This window comes from Acanthisitta chloris, unplaced genomic scaffold, assembly GCF_000695815.1.
Source record: "Acanthisitta chloris isolate BGI_N310 unplaced genomic scaffold, ASM69581v1 scaffold20957, whole genome shotgun sequence".
NCBI lineage: Eukaryota > Metazoa > Chordata > Aves > Passeriformes > Acanthisittidae > Acanthisitta > Acanthisitta chloris.
The window spans coordinates 1-15,253 of NW_008684567.1; the positions used below are offsets into that span (position 1 = coordinate 1).

Below are 15,253 nucleotides of genomic sequence, written 5' to 3' on the forward strand. Positions count from 1 at the left end.
GCATCTCCCGAAGGGATCCGCAGCCCCCAAGGGGATCAGCATCCCCCGAGGAGATTCACAGCTCCCAAGGGGATCCGTAGCTCCCGGCGGGATCAGTACACGCTGGGAAGGGGCTCAGCATCCCCCGAGGGCAGCAGGGGCTCGGCACCGCCCGTGTCCCGGAGCCGCCGCTCCCCTCGCCCTCCCGCCCCTCTGTGCCGTTTCTCCGCCGTGTCTCGGGGCAGGAGGGAGGTGTTTGCCGCCCGCAGCACTGACGTGTCAGCAGCAGCAGCAGCAGCAGCAGCGCTGCCCGTGGGGCTGAGCCTCGCTCGGGCTCACACAGCTCCCGCAGCCTCCAGCGAGGCACGTTCCTCCCTCCCGAAGCATCTTCGGTGCAGCTCCAAGACCCCCAAGGGATTCTGCAGAAATTGGCTGTGGTGTGGAATTGTAGTGTGGAATTGCAGAGCTAGTAAGCTGCATAGGTCTTAAGTGGGAACATTTTTCCTTGGAGAGAAACCACTCAAAAATCTCATTTTGTTTTTTCTCCACTGAAGGGCTTTACTGGAGGATATGGCACATGGACTTGGTTCAGTCTGCAGTCCTGTACAGCGTGATGACCCTCATCAGTACCTACCTGGTGGCTTTTGCCTATAAGAATGTCAAGTTTGTCCTCAAACACAAGTAAGTTTGGTGGCTGTGGGAGGTAGAACTTATTATTTACTAATTTAACAAAACCAGCATTGATTTTTTTTAAAAGTGTCTGAAATGTTCCTTCAAAAAGTATTTTGCACAGTAGTTCCCAATTGCTTTATGTTTTCTACCTTGTAATTATGGACTAGCTAAATCTTGTCAGCTTAGAGTAGAATGAAGTAGCACAACTATCTTCATGCTTAGTTGGAATTGCCACAAATTATAGTTAAATTATAAATTAAATTAATATTGTATATGAATTATATTACTTTGGATAATAAATATAGATTAATAATGACAAAACAATAGTAAAATAGTAATAGTATTTATAATTGTTAACACTACTAAAAGTAATATAATTTGTATATAATAAGATAGTTATTGCTGTTATTGTTATTATTGTTGTTATTGTTGTTATTTCTTGTCCCTTCAGCATGACAGAACTGTTCAATGACTTGGCCAAGTTTTATTCTTCACTGTAAATACAACTTTGTGTAATCCAGGGTTGTGCTAGGTTTTATTTTTCAATTTTTGAAGGTAACATTAGGTGTTACTTACAGAGTGGCCCAGAAGAGAGAAGATGCTGTTTCCAAGGAGGTGACTCGCAAGCTGTCCGAGGCAGACAACAGGAAGATGTCTCGTAAGGAGAAGGATGAAAGGTGATCTCTTTGTCCTCTGCCTTCTCTACCTTGTTGTAATGCTGCATTAGATATCCTTAAGGTTTCAGGTAAGATATTAGTGACTGTGCTTGACCACTCTTTTCTCTGTTTGCCAAGTAGAAGCTGTTCTGTAGCTCTTGGTGCACCCTAGAGCCTTTCTGAGGTGAGTTACCAAGGAAAGGTCTCAGACACTCTTGGTGTTAGAGTAGATGTCAACTAGGACTGTGCAAGGTGGGAGCTGTCAGGGCTTTGGGGCCAAAACCTGTGTGTCCTAGAAGCTGGTTACAACAGTACCACTCACTTCAGAATGGGGTGTGTGCCAGGATATCCTTGGAAGTGTTCCAGGCCAGGCTGGATGGGGCTTGGAGCAACCTGGACTAGTGGAAGGTGTCCCTGCCCACAGCAGGGGGTGGCACTGGATGAGCTTTAAGGCCCTTCCAACCCAAACCATTCCATGATTTTATGCCATTCACTAACTTAAATATATTTGCAATCTTATCTGTACTTATTTCCAGGATTCTGTGGAAGAAAAATGAAGTTGCAGACTACGAAGCAACAACTTTTTCCATCTTCTACAACAACACTCTCTTTCTGGTCCTGGTCATCATCGCTTCCTTTTTTGTGCTGAAGAACTTCAACCCCACGGTGTATCCTTTACCCACACACTGAGGCACCCACAGCCCTGCTCCTAGTAGTTATTACTAGCTGTAGTTGTCATGTGGGCTGGGAGGTTACTCTGTTGGTAAGTGCAGGTTGTTTGTACTGCATCAGCTTAGAACATTGTCACATGGAAATAAGAGTTTACCAAAAACAAAAGTCCCAGTCAGATAGATGTTTAACATCTGACATGAGGTGTTTTAAGGATATTGCTTGGACAATATGCAGAAATCCTTATGGCTTTATGGAATAAGGGGAACCTCATTTTCCTACAGGAACCCAGTGTCTGTTAGTTGCCAGAAGCTCTTACCTTACACATGCTTTAGTTTCAGGTGTATTTTTCTATTCAGAAGTGTTATAGAATATAAATTAGCATTAGAGTCATATATATTTTATGAGAATCAGGGTTTGGTGTGAAGGAATATCTAATTACTGGTGTTACAATTAGGAAAAACAATCAGGTTTAGGGCACACAGTGATGTTTTCAGCAGCAGTCACTGAAACAAATGCACTTGTCTAAATTTTTGAGTTCTAAAATAATGCAGAGTTACTCTGAATAATGTAGTGTTAGGTGGAAAAATCTGTGTGGGGCTTAGAAATTTTTAGTTAAAGTATTCAGGGGAAAAATAAAATACTTGTATAGGGTTTTTTTGGGCAGTTCTTTACATCCCTTGTGCAGTTAATGTGTTTGTTTTCACAGTGCTGGGTGAAGGGTTGGCCTTGATGAGCTTAAAGGTCTTTTCCAACCTAAACTCCATGAGTCTGTCATACTGTGATCACTTCATCTCCTGTTGAAATCAGTGGGAATTAGCATTCTAAACACTTCACCAACTTGAAAACTCACAGCCCCAACCCTGCCAGAGCTCAAGGAGTGTTTGGACAACACATACAGGCACAGGGAGGGATTGTTGCTGTGCAGGGCACGAGTTGGATCAATGATCCTTGGTGTTCTCTTCTAGCTTTGGAGATTCCATGATTTTATGAACATCTGCTGTTCCTTAAGGGAATTAGAACTGCCAGTCAGGGCTGTGTTGTTAATTACAAATATTCTGTATTTGACTATTTATATTTTAAGAAAATTTAGGGGCATCTTAATCCTGAAGTTCACCCCTCAATTCTGAGCTCTAGTCCAGGTTACAACATTCCAGTCTTAAGACTTCAGAAAAAGACCATTTCAATTCCTTCTTTTTCACAGAACTTCAACCAAATTAACTGTAAAAAAGAAATATATTTACAGTTGTGTCCTTAACCTGTTCCCTACAGAAACTATATCCTGTCTATAAGTGCTTCCTCAGGCCTGATTGCTCTGCTGTCCACAGGATCCAAGTAGGCACAAACCCACAGCAACTCCTGCCTGGGAGAGGCTTCAACTGCCATGAACATGTTTAAGGATGGAATAGGAACATCATTTTTGTAGTGTGAGGGTCAGCAGGGGGAGGGTTTAGGTCCAAAGTCATTGAATTGTATGTACTTTTGGTATCTTTTCATGGGATTATCCAGTATCTGAGTTAATCAGTTTTTTCACTTAGCAGTGAAGGGAAATGGGGTGTGAGCTGGGAGAGGCATCACCTCTCTAAAGCACCACACAGGTGTGAGGGTCCTGCACACCTCTGAGGACTCACACTTGTACGTACAGCCTGGAGCAGAATTCCCTTGGGATTCTGATCCTTAGACCAGTTTGGTGATTGATCCCAGAGCCAAACTCACTCAGAAAAGTGACAATCCACCATTTATCATTGTAACTTGAAAAGTTGTAATAAAAAAAAGAAGTTTTTTGTCATTTAATTCTTTGTATTTCTATTCTTAATTTTATAAAGAGTATTTTCACGTGTAGGTTTGTTAACTCTTTCTACTCCCGGAAAAGAGGAATCTTCTACAGGCTAGAATATATCTGTGTTCATTGGAAATGCTCCTCATTCTTAAGTAACTTGGAGCCAGGCAAAACCTAAACCTGCTAGAAAACCACTTTTGAGGTGGTTTGAATGGACTTTCTTATTTCATTCATCTCCCAAGTTGTACATAAACTCCTGCCAGTTTCCTTGCTCAGCTTAGCAGAAATGCTTCAGCTGGATTTCAGTAATGGGTTTATCAGACAATCCTGTTCCTCCTTTTCTTGCTCCCACTGAAGCAGCTGTTAAATGCCAAACTCTAGTGCTGTTAATGGAATTGCAGTGCATGAGGTACAGCTCCTGCCACCGCACACCTGGGATCCTAAACAGGGACTAAGGAGAAAGCTCATAATCAGGTTTAATGTAACAATTACTTGGCTAATCTTCACTCCAGTAAGAGTTATGGGAAAGAGAGTGCAATGAAGAATCTGAAGAGCAGGAGGCAGAAATTGATGTATTTCTGACAAATGCACCACTCATAAATCAATTTCCTAAACATCCAGTGCTGTTTGCAACACTTGTCTATCATCCTTTGGGATTGGTTGGGATTGGGATTGGATTGGGAGGTCTTCACTCTTGACTCTCCACTGCATAATTTGCTTTTACTTCCCAGCAAACAACATTATTCTTACGTCTGCACCAGGATTTTTCCAGTGGGTTTGGTGCACTTCAGAGCTGCCACTGAAATCACTTTTCTGCTTGCTCATTTAACACTCTAACTTGGTTAATGTCCCTCAAAATATGTGAATTTTTTAATCACTTCTGCCTGGTTATTCACTGCTGGAAGGAGACATCCCATATTGTTGCTGCCTGCCTTGCACAGTTCTCCTCTCACCTGATAAAGGATATAATTGGTGTATTTTAGGCTAAATATTTAGAACATATAAAGCAGATTTTTAACAAACCTCTATAAACAGGTAAGACTCCAAGGTGAGACCAAACTCTCTGAGCAGCAGGGCTTGAACACTGCTGGTTTTGCTCTACTCCTCTCCAAGTACTCAGCACTGAAATCCCAACCTTGAACACACTCATTTCCCTGTCAGTGCTGGGAGGGCTCACACTGCCCTGGCAGGTGTATTTCCAGTAAATCTGCCTGGAGAAGTGCCTGGAAGCAGCACTTTGTTCTGCTGTTACTGTCAGCTCACTGAGCCTTTTATTAACAGCTTTTAATCTCATTTTAGGGCTTTTTGGTATTGACAGTTGATGAGGTCTGGGAGCTCAGGGAGAGTCAGAATCTCTTGGGAAGGGAATACTGAGCACTGACAGTCTGAAACAAAAGCAGGTGGGTGGCTGGGTGGGTTGTGCTCTGCAAAGAGCCTCATCTTGGGCCTTCACTGACAAGTTTTGGGTGGGTTTTTTGGGTGCTATTTGTATTTTTGGCTGCTTTGGAGTTGGGTTTTTTTTGGGGGGAGTGGTGGTTATTTTTTTCCCTTGCATTCCCTACTAGAAACCAATGATATATATAAAATTCAATATAATATACTGAAATTATAGTTCTTCAGCATAATGCTGATAGTTAGCCTAAAGCTGAGCTGCTGCTTGGCATCCCATTGCCCTCAGAGCATCAGGCAAGCTGAACTCTAAACTTTTGCTCTAAGTTAGTGACAAAGCCATCTCATTTTCAATTAAAGAGAAAGAAAGGCTGGGATTTGATCTATTTTAACACATAGGGGAAAAGAGAACATTAAATTTTACTACCAGAGAGAGGAAAAGGAATTATTCTGCTACTGGGAAAAATTCAAACTAATAGAGCTGTTAACTGTGTAATGGCCAAAGCCTTTGTGGAAGTTAACAAGGGTTGATTTTCACAGTTGATAATGCCACACTGGGGGATGTGGAGGTAATCCCAGGGAGGTGAGATCCACCTTGGCTGGCTGTGACTGGCCACTGTCACTTTGGGGACAGCTGCAGTGGATTTCACTGCCCTGGCAGGAGGATGTTAATGTGTTTATTTCAGGCCAAAATCATGGAACAGTTTGGGTTGGAAGGACCTTAAAGACTACTCAGTCCCACCCCCTGCTATGGGCAGGGACACCTCCCACTAGCCCAGGTTCCTCCAAGCCCCATCCAACCTGGCCTGGAACACTTCCAGGGATGGAGCAGCCACAGTTGCTCTGGGCAGCCTAGATCATAGAATAGAATCTCCTGGGATGGAAGGGACGCACAAGGATCATCAGTCCAACTCCTGTCCTGCACAGGACACCCCAACAATGTGCCAAACAATCCCACCATGTGCCTGACAGCATTGTCCAAATGCTCCTTGAGCTCTGGCACCTGTGCCAGTGCCTCACCACCCTCACAGGGAACAATTCCTTCCCAATATCCCATCTAACCCTGCCCTCCTTCACCTGAAGGCCATGACAAATGTTACCCAGGAGTGGTGTATACCTTGGGGACTGACTTCCAGCAATACCTTCTTCCAGGTGCTCAGCTCCAGCCTGTTCCTGCTCCTCTGTCCTATGTCATCATCCCTTGGCACACCTGGGCACAGCTGGAAGGTTTCCCTGTGAACAACACACCCCCATTCTCAGCAGAAAGCTCTGCTGGCTCAGGACAGCTCTTGCTGTGAGTAACAGATCTGTAGGTAAAACATTAGATGCACAAAATGCTTTTATTGTGTCCAAGCAGAAGAGGAGTCAGACTGCAGCTCTGATATACAGCAGGAGTCATTGACACAGACACAGCTTTAAATACAGGAGACGACTTAGGGTTGGGATCTGCTCACCTGGCCCAGGTGAGCACTGGGGTTGGGGGACTAGAATACAAATACTGTACAGAGCTGTATCCCAGGGAGGACAAGAGAAACAGGGACTTAAATCATAGGGGTGTTCTACAGAGCAAACCCATGGTAAGATACAACATGGTTCTTGAACTGGGCAAATCCACATGGAAATTCTTACTGTCAACTTCTGTAAACGCTCACAAAAATCTGGTTAAAATGTGTCTATGCATTTACTTATCCCCAATCCAAAACAAGTGTAGCCTCTCCAAGTACATCCCTGATTGTTCCAGGTAGCTCTCAGCAGCTATATATTATATATATCAATAATATCTATGTCCTTAAAAGCTCCTGAATATTGAAATTTGCAGTAGCTCTGTCTACAAGCAGGCAGAAGTAGAGGCAGGTTGCTAGAGATGCAAAACCCAATATTTAGTCATGGCTTTCTTGGTTTAAGGTTTATGGAGAAGTAGAACCTTGCAGAGAGCTGCTGTGGTCAGTAACATGACATGCGTGTTTGGGTTCCTAACACTGCTCCAGGGAGACCTCCCAGGAGCTCTCCACAGCTGGAATAACTGCATAATTAGGAGTTGAGCTATCTAATTTCTCTGTCTTACAGCCTTTATTCAACTACAAACAAAACCTAAAGCTTCTATTCAGCATTAAAAAAGCCAAGGGAGAATCTGAGCTTGGCCTTTCCACCTGTCAACCTGAAGAAACTTTAGAGCTGGGATTCCCCAAATGTAGTTTTATTAAAACCTGAAGTTGTATCTGGCTTTTCTTGATTGAAAAAAATAGATCTGTACATCCTTCTTTAATTCCCAAGTACCTGAAAGTTAGAAATTCTTATCCTTTTTTTGCTTTACAAGTGTTGGTCACAGCACAAGCAGGAGGTGCAAGGAGGAAAGTCAAACTGAACGGACTCGCTCGAAGGTAAGAAAATACAAGGTTATTCCTGGTTAGAAGAGAGATCAACTGTGCTTTTAGATTTCACTGCAGGTAGGAGCCAGAGCACAGCACCTGGGAGGGTGCAGTGAGAGCAGACATGAGCAGCAAGCTGCTGGATGATGCTCAGGGCCAGAGACTGAGTCGGGGCTGCACTCGTGTACAGAGCACGTCTAGACCATGCAGTCCAGCAGAGTCATGCAGAGCATTAGGATCTGTAATCCTTCTTGCTGTAGGGCTTGTTCCCCAGGATGTTATCTATTTCGTTTACAATGTGGGATGTCATCTTTGGAAGGACCTAGAGGGGGGAGAAAACCAGGGTTTAAGCCCAGGGGGTTCCAAATTGAACCTGGATTTTATCAAATATCATGTCCTCTGTGCTTTTGGTGGGACAGATGATAAAGATTCATCTAATTACTTTCTCTCTGAAAGGAAAAGCCACTTGGAGTGTCTTTACTCAGTGAGAGAATTACAGCAATGGCTCTAAACTTTACACATGGAATATTGCTGGGCTGCAGTGGGACATGCGCTGGTGGCAAGGACAGCAGAGGGAGAGGAAGCTCTGACGGTGAAAAACAGTAGAGAATAATTACAGTGGGTGCAGGTGACATGTGACTTGACACAAAATCTGTCACATGTCCTGGAATCAGGTCACTTGCTCTTTCAAATACACTAAAGCTGCTGAGGCCACTTGTCATTGGATATGGTTGTAAATACCACAAGTGGTGCCAAGTCATGGTGCCACACTAGAGATTTGCCTAATCAAGGTGGATAATTAGAACTGGAAGACCGAATACCAAGTATTAAAACTATATTAAGAGAAGGAGGATGCTAGTCTTAATTTACAGTGCTGTTATCCCCAGGGAGATGAACAGAGCTAACCTCCCTGTGCCATGCAGTGCCACCACCACCTGCACTTACCTGTATGGCTCCAAGGTTCTCTATCAGCTGCTCTGGGTTGGAAGATCCTAGCAGGACAGAGCTCACCCCCTCATTCCTCAGGCACCATGCTGGGGATAAAGCCACAAGATTGTCAGAAACACAGGTGGAATGACACAGCCTCCCTCCAGACCCTAATGCTGGGCAGAGCCTCTATCTCAATTAGAAACTAACGAGTTGTCTCAACCTTCACTTTGCTCCTCTGACAGTACCAGGAGGAAGATGCATGGATCAGACAACTAACCCCACAGATCTTCCAGCATCCCACCCAAGCCTGATCCCTGCACCAGCACCTCTCTTAATAGTGGGGTTTGATTTTTTCCTGCCATGAATCACAAGGGCTCACTGCTGGGCTGTTGAGCCAGGGATCACTTCTAACAGACAGACATATGTGATATTTTCCAGCCTTTACTCTCAGCAGCACAAAGATAATTATTAAAAAAAAACAACAACCCAAACCCACAAAAAAACACAAACTCTGTTTTAAACAGAATTCTCTGATGTCTGCCAGCCCAGAATCATCAACAACTAAAGGCTTCCATGTGGGGAGGGAGCAGAGAAACAGGCAGGTTGGGTTGGACACCTGAGGATGCTCAAAATACTCTGACCCTCTGTCAGCCAGAGCCTGATGGTGATGCTGGAAATAATGCTGTTTTAATTGTTGCCCAGAGCAACTGTGGCTGCTCATCTCTGGAAGTCTTCCAGGCCAGGTTGGATGAGGCTTGGAGCAACCTGGGCTGGTGGAAGGTGTCATGTGGCAGGGGTTGGGATAGGATGAGATTTAAGGTCCTTCCAACCCACACCAGTCTGTGATTCTATGATAAGTGATCATTTAAGTGTTTTAAGTGACAAACTCATGTCTAGCTTCAGGCATAGACCAACCCTTCCTGGGCCCTATTGGAAAGGCAACACATCTTTTCCATGTTACCCTTTACCAATGCATCAGTGACACCCAACCAAAGGCCAGGAGCACCCCCCAGAGCTGCCCCAGGCCTGGGGGCAGTGGAGTGCCCTGTGACCCACCGACAGCCAGCTGTGGCAGTGTGCAGCCCAGGCGCTCCGCAATGGGCGACAGGTCCTTCAGCTTCCCTTGCTGCTTCCTGCCCTCCTCGCTGATGATCTTCTCCTTCAGCCACTGGTAGCACTGCATATCAAGTATATAGTAATACTGTTAGCTTTCATCTTCCAAAATGGAAACTCCAAGGCAATTTATAGACATAATTATAATATATAACAGCACTTGAAATGCCATATCCAACCCAGAAGGTCATGGAGGTTCAATAATACAAAGCTTTGCTACCCAAAGCAATTAGAATAAGCCCAGGATGTCTCCTGTGTTTGCATCCCTCTGGTTTCATTCAACCCCACGACCTAGAACCTCCTCAGTTTCCTTTTTGGCCCACTGAATCCCATCCCAGAATGAAAAAAAAAAGGTGTAATATTAGTCAGCTTGAGAAGATTTTGAGCCAGACTCCTCACCAAATAATTGTGAGAGAATATCTGATCTTGTTCCAGATTTATTTAACCATTCAGGATTAGAACATGAATTAAAGGAAGGTAAGATTTCAGCTCCCCAACTCCAGGCTTGGAAGCTGGTTGTGCTGCACTCTCATCAATTAAATTTGGATCCCTCCCTGCCATGCCACTTCTGCAGCAGCTTTTACAAGAAGTTAATCATACATTTTGTATTGGAAGCAAATCCCAGATGCAATGGAATAGCACATTGCCTTTAGAAAGCATCAGACTGAGCAGATCCAGCCCAGGGACACATGGCACTGCTGGCACTTGCCAGGCAGCTCTGGCTTCTGCCTAAGCTGATACAGAGGCTCAAATGCCTTTCAGGTTGGGGTTTTTTTTCCAAAATCTGTGACATTTTTGTGCTCTGCCTTCTTTCAAACCATTAAATCATACACCTGCCGCAGGCACCATATGGGAGGAGAACCCAAACCCCCAATAAGAATAAAATCAGGATAATTGTAGGAGAAGCCAAGTTGTGGTGACACCACAACACTAAAATCTGTTAGAGAAGGCTCCTGCCTTGTCTAACAAGTCCACCAGGGATCCCCAGGTTTTGTGGAGCACTGGGGACTGAACTGTCTGGGGGGGTCTCTGGAGGGATACTGGGGGGCTGAGCTCCCACCACTGAGCACCCCCATGCACTAGGCTGGTTCCCAGGGAAGAGTGGCTAGGAAAATGTTGTTCAAGTCTGTTTACCCACTCAGCATGGATCAGGGGGTTGGAATTGACAGCATCTGCATCAATTAATGGTTGGAGTCCACAATCTTAGGGTCTTTTTCAACCCTATTGATTCCATGATGGACATCAGCAGGAGGCACTGAGCACCTCAGAACCCCTGGGGTCATGTCTTCTTCTTGTTGATGTCCATCAATATAGGGTGATGACAACATCCAACATCATTCTGCAGCCCCTGAGTCTGGCTCCAGTCTCATTCTGCCCCCAAGCCCCCTCGCAGCCCTCAGCTCCTGTGTGGGGAACCTGAGCATCATCATGTCCCAGATTCTCCTCACTGTGGATTGTGGTTGCCAGAGAAACCGAGCAGATCCATCAATACACAGCTCAGCCCTCTCTGGGGGGATCTGTTCCCCCTTTGTTATTCCCCTGCCCTCACCCAAGCAGCACATCTGAGACACAGCACCACAAATACCTTGAGTGAAGCCCTTGAGCTTTCAGGGACCCCATTGCCGTATTTCCCTGAGATGATCCCACAGGCCAGTGGAGACCACGTCATTGCTCCCACCCCTGCAGGCAAAGCACAGCAAGGGATTTTAGGGGAGTGGGAGAAATCAGAGTTGTATCAAAAATAGGACTTACAGTTAAATAAAATAAAAGCCAAACAGTTGCTGCTTGTTCCTGTTGCCACAGGCAGTAATGTTCAGTCGGTGTCTGCCAGGAAGATGCTGCTGTTGCCCTTCAGTGTTTATTTATATCATTAATATAATTAAAATATACCGTAAGTATTGTCCCTTAAGATGCTCTTAATTTATATTATCTTTTAATTATATCTTCCTGGAAGACACCAACTGGTGTCTTCTTATTCAACCCAAAATCTTCTTGCAGGAGCCTCCAGCCCCATCCTGACTCCTGCTGCAGTGAGGCACCTGAACTCCTGACCAGGTATCTCCTCCTGCCTTACACCATCACATCCTTCCTATGCTGGCCCTCTGTAGGAGGGGACCAGCTCCCACGTGTCCTCTTTCCACCTGCTCCTCAGCACACCTGGGAGAGGTGTGAGGAGGTATTGGTGGCTTTGGATGCAGGACAGAGGTGGCACCTGTATGGGCCTCATGAGTTTCAGGGAGTAAGAAACATCCATGGAAATTCATCCTGAATATATTGATTAATACATCCTATTAAGTAATACTTCTTTAGCAGAGGCACAATAAGCTGGTTTTTCTCTTAGGTCATTAGACAGATGCTTGTCTATGTCCTGCAGCTCCAGGAAGGAGAGCTCTGTTCCCATGTGACCCCCTAGGTCACCCTGCTCTCTGTTTCTCTCTGTGAATGCAAGAGCCACAGGCACAGAAGCCTCAGACTCACCAATTTTGTGATACAATTCTGGCAGCTGAACCTCCACTTTCTCTCTCTGGAACAGATGATATTCAGCTTGTTCACACACAGGTGGGATCATGTTAAACTGCCTAGCCACAGAGTAGGCTTCCTGGAGAGGAGAATTCAATAGATAAAGTACTTCATTAGATGAAAACACCTTGCAGGACATAACCACCAGCCAAGGTTCCTCGAGTGTGCAGGAAATAACCAACTCAACTTGTACTGTCCCTTAGCAGGGGGAAGTAGGGATGAGCAAGATGCTCCTGGCATGTCTTGGAATCCCAGAATGGGTTGGAAGGGACTTCAAAGATCATCTAGTCCAACCCCCTGCCATGGGCAGAGACACCTTCTGCTAGCACCAACGTCAGACCAAAAGACTTGCCAGTGTTCACAGCCAGGTTGGCTAAAGCCTTGAGCAACCTGGTCTGGTGGGAGGTGTCCCTGTCCAGGGCAGGGGGTTGGGACTGGATGATCTCTAAGCTCCATTCCAACCCCTTAACATTGATTCCAACTCCATACTATGATTCTATAAGTTCTATGACTTGAATTCAGTCAAAACAAAATGACACAAACCCCAATCAAACAAGTCAAGACACCCAAACCCCTCGATCAGCTCATCTTCTCCCAATGAACACTGGGCTCTTCTGGAACAGGTTTGAAATTATTTGAGGTGAAAAGGTACTGGATGGGGTAAACACCAACATGCCCAGAGAATGAGGCAGTGCCAAGGCTGCCCCAAGCTAGACCTTACCATGATCTCCATGGCACTCCAGCGTGACGTGCCCCAGTACATGGCCATGCCCTGGTTGATCACATGTGTCATCGCTCGGACAATTTCTGAAGGAGGTGAAAAAAAGGAGTATGAGAAGTGCCCAGACACCACATTTCCAGCACCAAATCCATTTACAAACGCTAAGTACACAGATAATCCTGAACAGTTTGCACTGAACACCAATTCTTGTGCTCGAGCATGGATGAAAAAGCATTTTCAGTGCAAGCAAACACGTTTATCCTGCAGCTGTTTAGAAACTGCTTTTTCCACTTGGCTCTTACCTACCACAGCCTCAGGAGATTTATTTTTCCATGTGACACAAGAGGGCAGCACAGTGGAAAAATAAACTAACAATGATCACATTTATTCTCAAATATATTGATTAAAAGCAATATTTCTGGCTCTATGTCTTTTTACTGAGAATATTGGGATGCTGGGGATAAAGCTGCAAAACTGGGTGGGTGAACCCTGCTCTGCCAAGGGCACTGGAACCCACAGGAGTCACCTCTGCAAAACCCAGCACAGCTCCTCACACAGCAGTGCCACAGTTTTTGCTGTTCTTTGGGTGGCTAGAGGCTTCCAAAGCTACACACACCAAGACAGGATCTTTGATTTCCACCCCTCAGACCTCTGCTGAGCAGCCCTGCCTTCTTGAGGAGGAAAACCCATCATAAGCTTTAGTTTCATGGAATCATAGACTGGTTTGGGTTGGAAAGACCTTAAAGATCATCTAGTTCCCCTCCCTGCCATGAACAGGAACACCTTCCACTAGCCCAGGTTGCTCCAAACCCCATCCAACCTGGCCTGGAACACTCTCAGGGATGAAGCAGCCACAGCTTCTCTGAGTAACCTGTGCCAGTGCCTCAATATCCTCACAGGGAAGAATTTCTCTCCAATATCCAAACTAACCCTGCCCTCTGGCACAATCCCCACGAGCAACCACAAGCCATAACTAACTACCCTGGCCACTGAGCAGTCCCTGTTTCTGCCTGGGCTTCGGCACTCCCTTGGAACTGAGCAGTGCTGCAGGCACAGGCACTACACACTGACCACCAACTGCATCATTTAAACAGACAGAACTGGGTTGCACTTTCTCTAAGAAGCAAAAGAAAACAGTTCCTGGTCACTGCTGCCAGTGCCACACAAGGCACCTCATGGTCAGTGGGCACTGCTGTGTCTCCCTGTGCTCTTCCCTTGCGAGAGTGTCAAGGAGTTGATACTCTCCACCTCCACCATTAACTCTGACCCATCACAAACACCTCAGGTGGGACGTGGGGCTCCCCTGAGGAGCCTGATGTGTCCAGCAAATCCCCTGGGTAATGACTGCAGGCACCACTGTCTGAGATCCAGACTAGCTGCCTTTTATATCACCAGGATTCTCGTCCTACTTATGGAGAGAAAAAAAGAAGGAGCTCAGCAGAGCAGAGATTACACTGCCGATCTGGGTGATACCGTGAGATCCATAGGCAGCTCAGGATGAGGAGGGGCATTTATAACCTGGAGGGCTGGGCTGGGCTTCCATTGACACGGAGACCTGCCTTAAACCCAAACACAAATCCACTGCAGCTGCAGAAATCAGGGAAAGGAAACAAAAACCCCAAACAACATGAACACCACAACAGGGACCGAAAGGAAACTTCCATTTCTTCCAAAACATAATTCATTTCATTGAAGTGGGAATATTCCTTCCAGGAGCTGAAGGGGCTCCAGGGAAGCTGCAGAGGGACTCTTGGTTAGCAACTGCAGTGACAGGACAAGGAGTAACAGGGAGAAATTCGAGGAGGGAAATTTAGATTAGATATTAGGTAGAAGTTTTTCCTGTGAGGATGGTGAGACACTGGCTGGCACAGGTTGCCCAGGGAGGCTGTGGCTGCCCCAACCCTGGCAGTGTTCAAAACCAGGTTGGCTAAAGCCTTGAGCAACCTGTTCTGGTGGGAGGTGTCCCTGCCCAGGGCAGGGGGTTGGGACTGAATGATCTCTAAGCCCCATTCCAGTCCCTTAGCATACTATGAATCTATGAAAATATAAAATCACAGACTGGTTGGGGTTGGAAAAGACCCTAAATACCATCTCATTCCAACCCCCCTGTGGGCAAGGACACCTTTCACCTGACCAGATACAGAGAGCTCCAGGGTGCCACAAATGAGCTATTTCAAGCTGCCACAGCTGAACATTTCATTTAAAAAAATGTTTTTCCTTTGCTACCATCATGAGCCTAATCCATAAGTGACCCTTCCCTCCCTCCCCAGCAGCACCAGCTTCTCCCCGGGTTTAGTTTTCTATTTTCGCCCCAGCACCATTTCAGAGTTCTGAAAACCATTTCATCACACGCCTCTTACACATCCCAGCCCGTGGTTGTTTTCATTTCTCCCACCTCTACTCCTTGCAAGAAAAACCCAACTCAGAAAATATATATAAATATATATATCTCTTC

The 15,253-nt window shown here is 45.6% G+C and overlaps 2 protein-coding genes across 2 annotated transcripts in view; one reads left to right on the plus strand and one right to left on the minus strand.

Annotated features, from left to right (window-relative positions):
• Positions 1–533: 533 nt before the first annotated feature.
• On the plus strand, positions 534–3,396 carry SSR3 (signal sequence receptor, gamma (translocon-associated protein gamma); the record flags this gene model as incomplete). Its single annotated transcript, XM_009079404.1, has 4 exons — positions 534–660; positions 1,230–1,328; positions 1,844–1,975; positions 3,249–3,396. Coding segments are annotated over 4 exons (425 nt in total), but the record flags the coding sequence as incomplete, so codon positions are not given.
• Positions 3,397–7,445: 4,049 nt separating this feature from the next.
• Positions 7,446–15,253, minus strand: part of KCNAB1 (potassium voltage-gated channel, shaker-related subfamily, beta member 1) — a gene marked incomplete at its 5' end in the record, with an annotated part of 26,228 nt that continues 18,420 nt past the window's right edge. Inside the window, 6 exons of the mRNA XM_009079403.1 lie at positions 7,446–7,836; positions 8,460–8,548; positions 9,501–9,621; positions 11,143–11,237; positions 12,036–12,156; positions 12,799–12,884. Coding sequence (XP_009077651.1) covers positions 7,747–7,836; positions 8,460–8,548; positions 9,501–9,621; positions 11,143–11,237; positions 12,036–12,156; positions 12,799–12,884 — 602 coding nt within the window. The remainder of the gene's footprint in view (positions 7,837–8,459; positions 8,549–9,500; positions 9,622–11,142; positions 11,238–12,035; positions 12,157–12,798; positions 12,885–15,253) is intronic.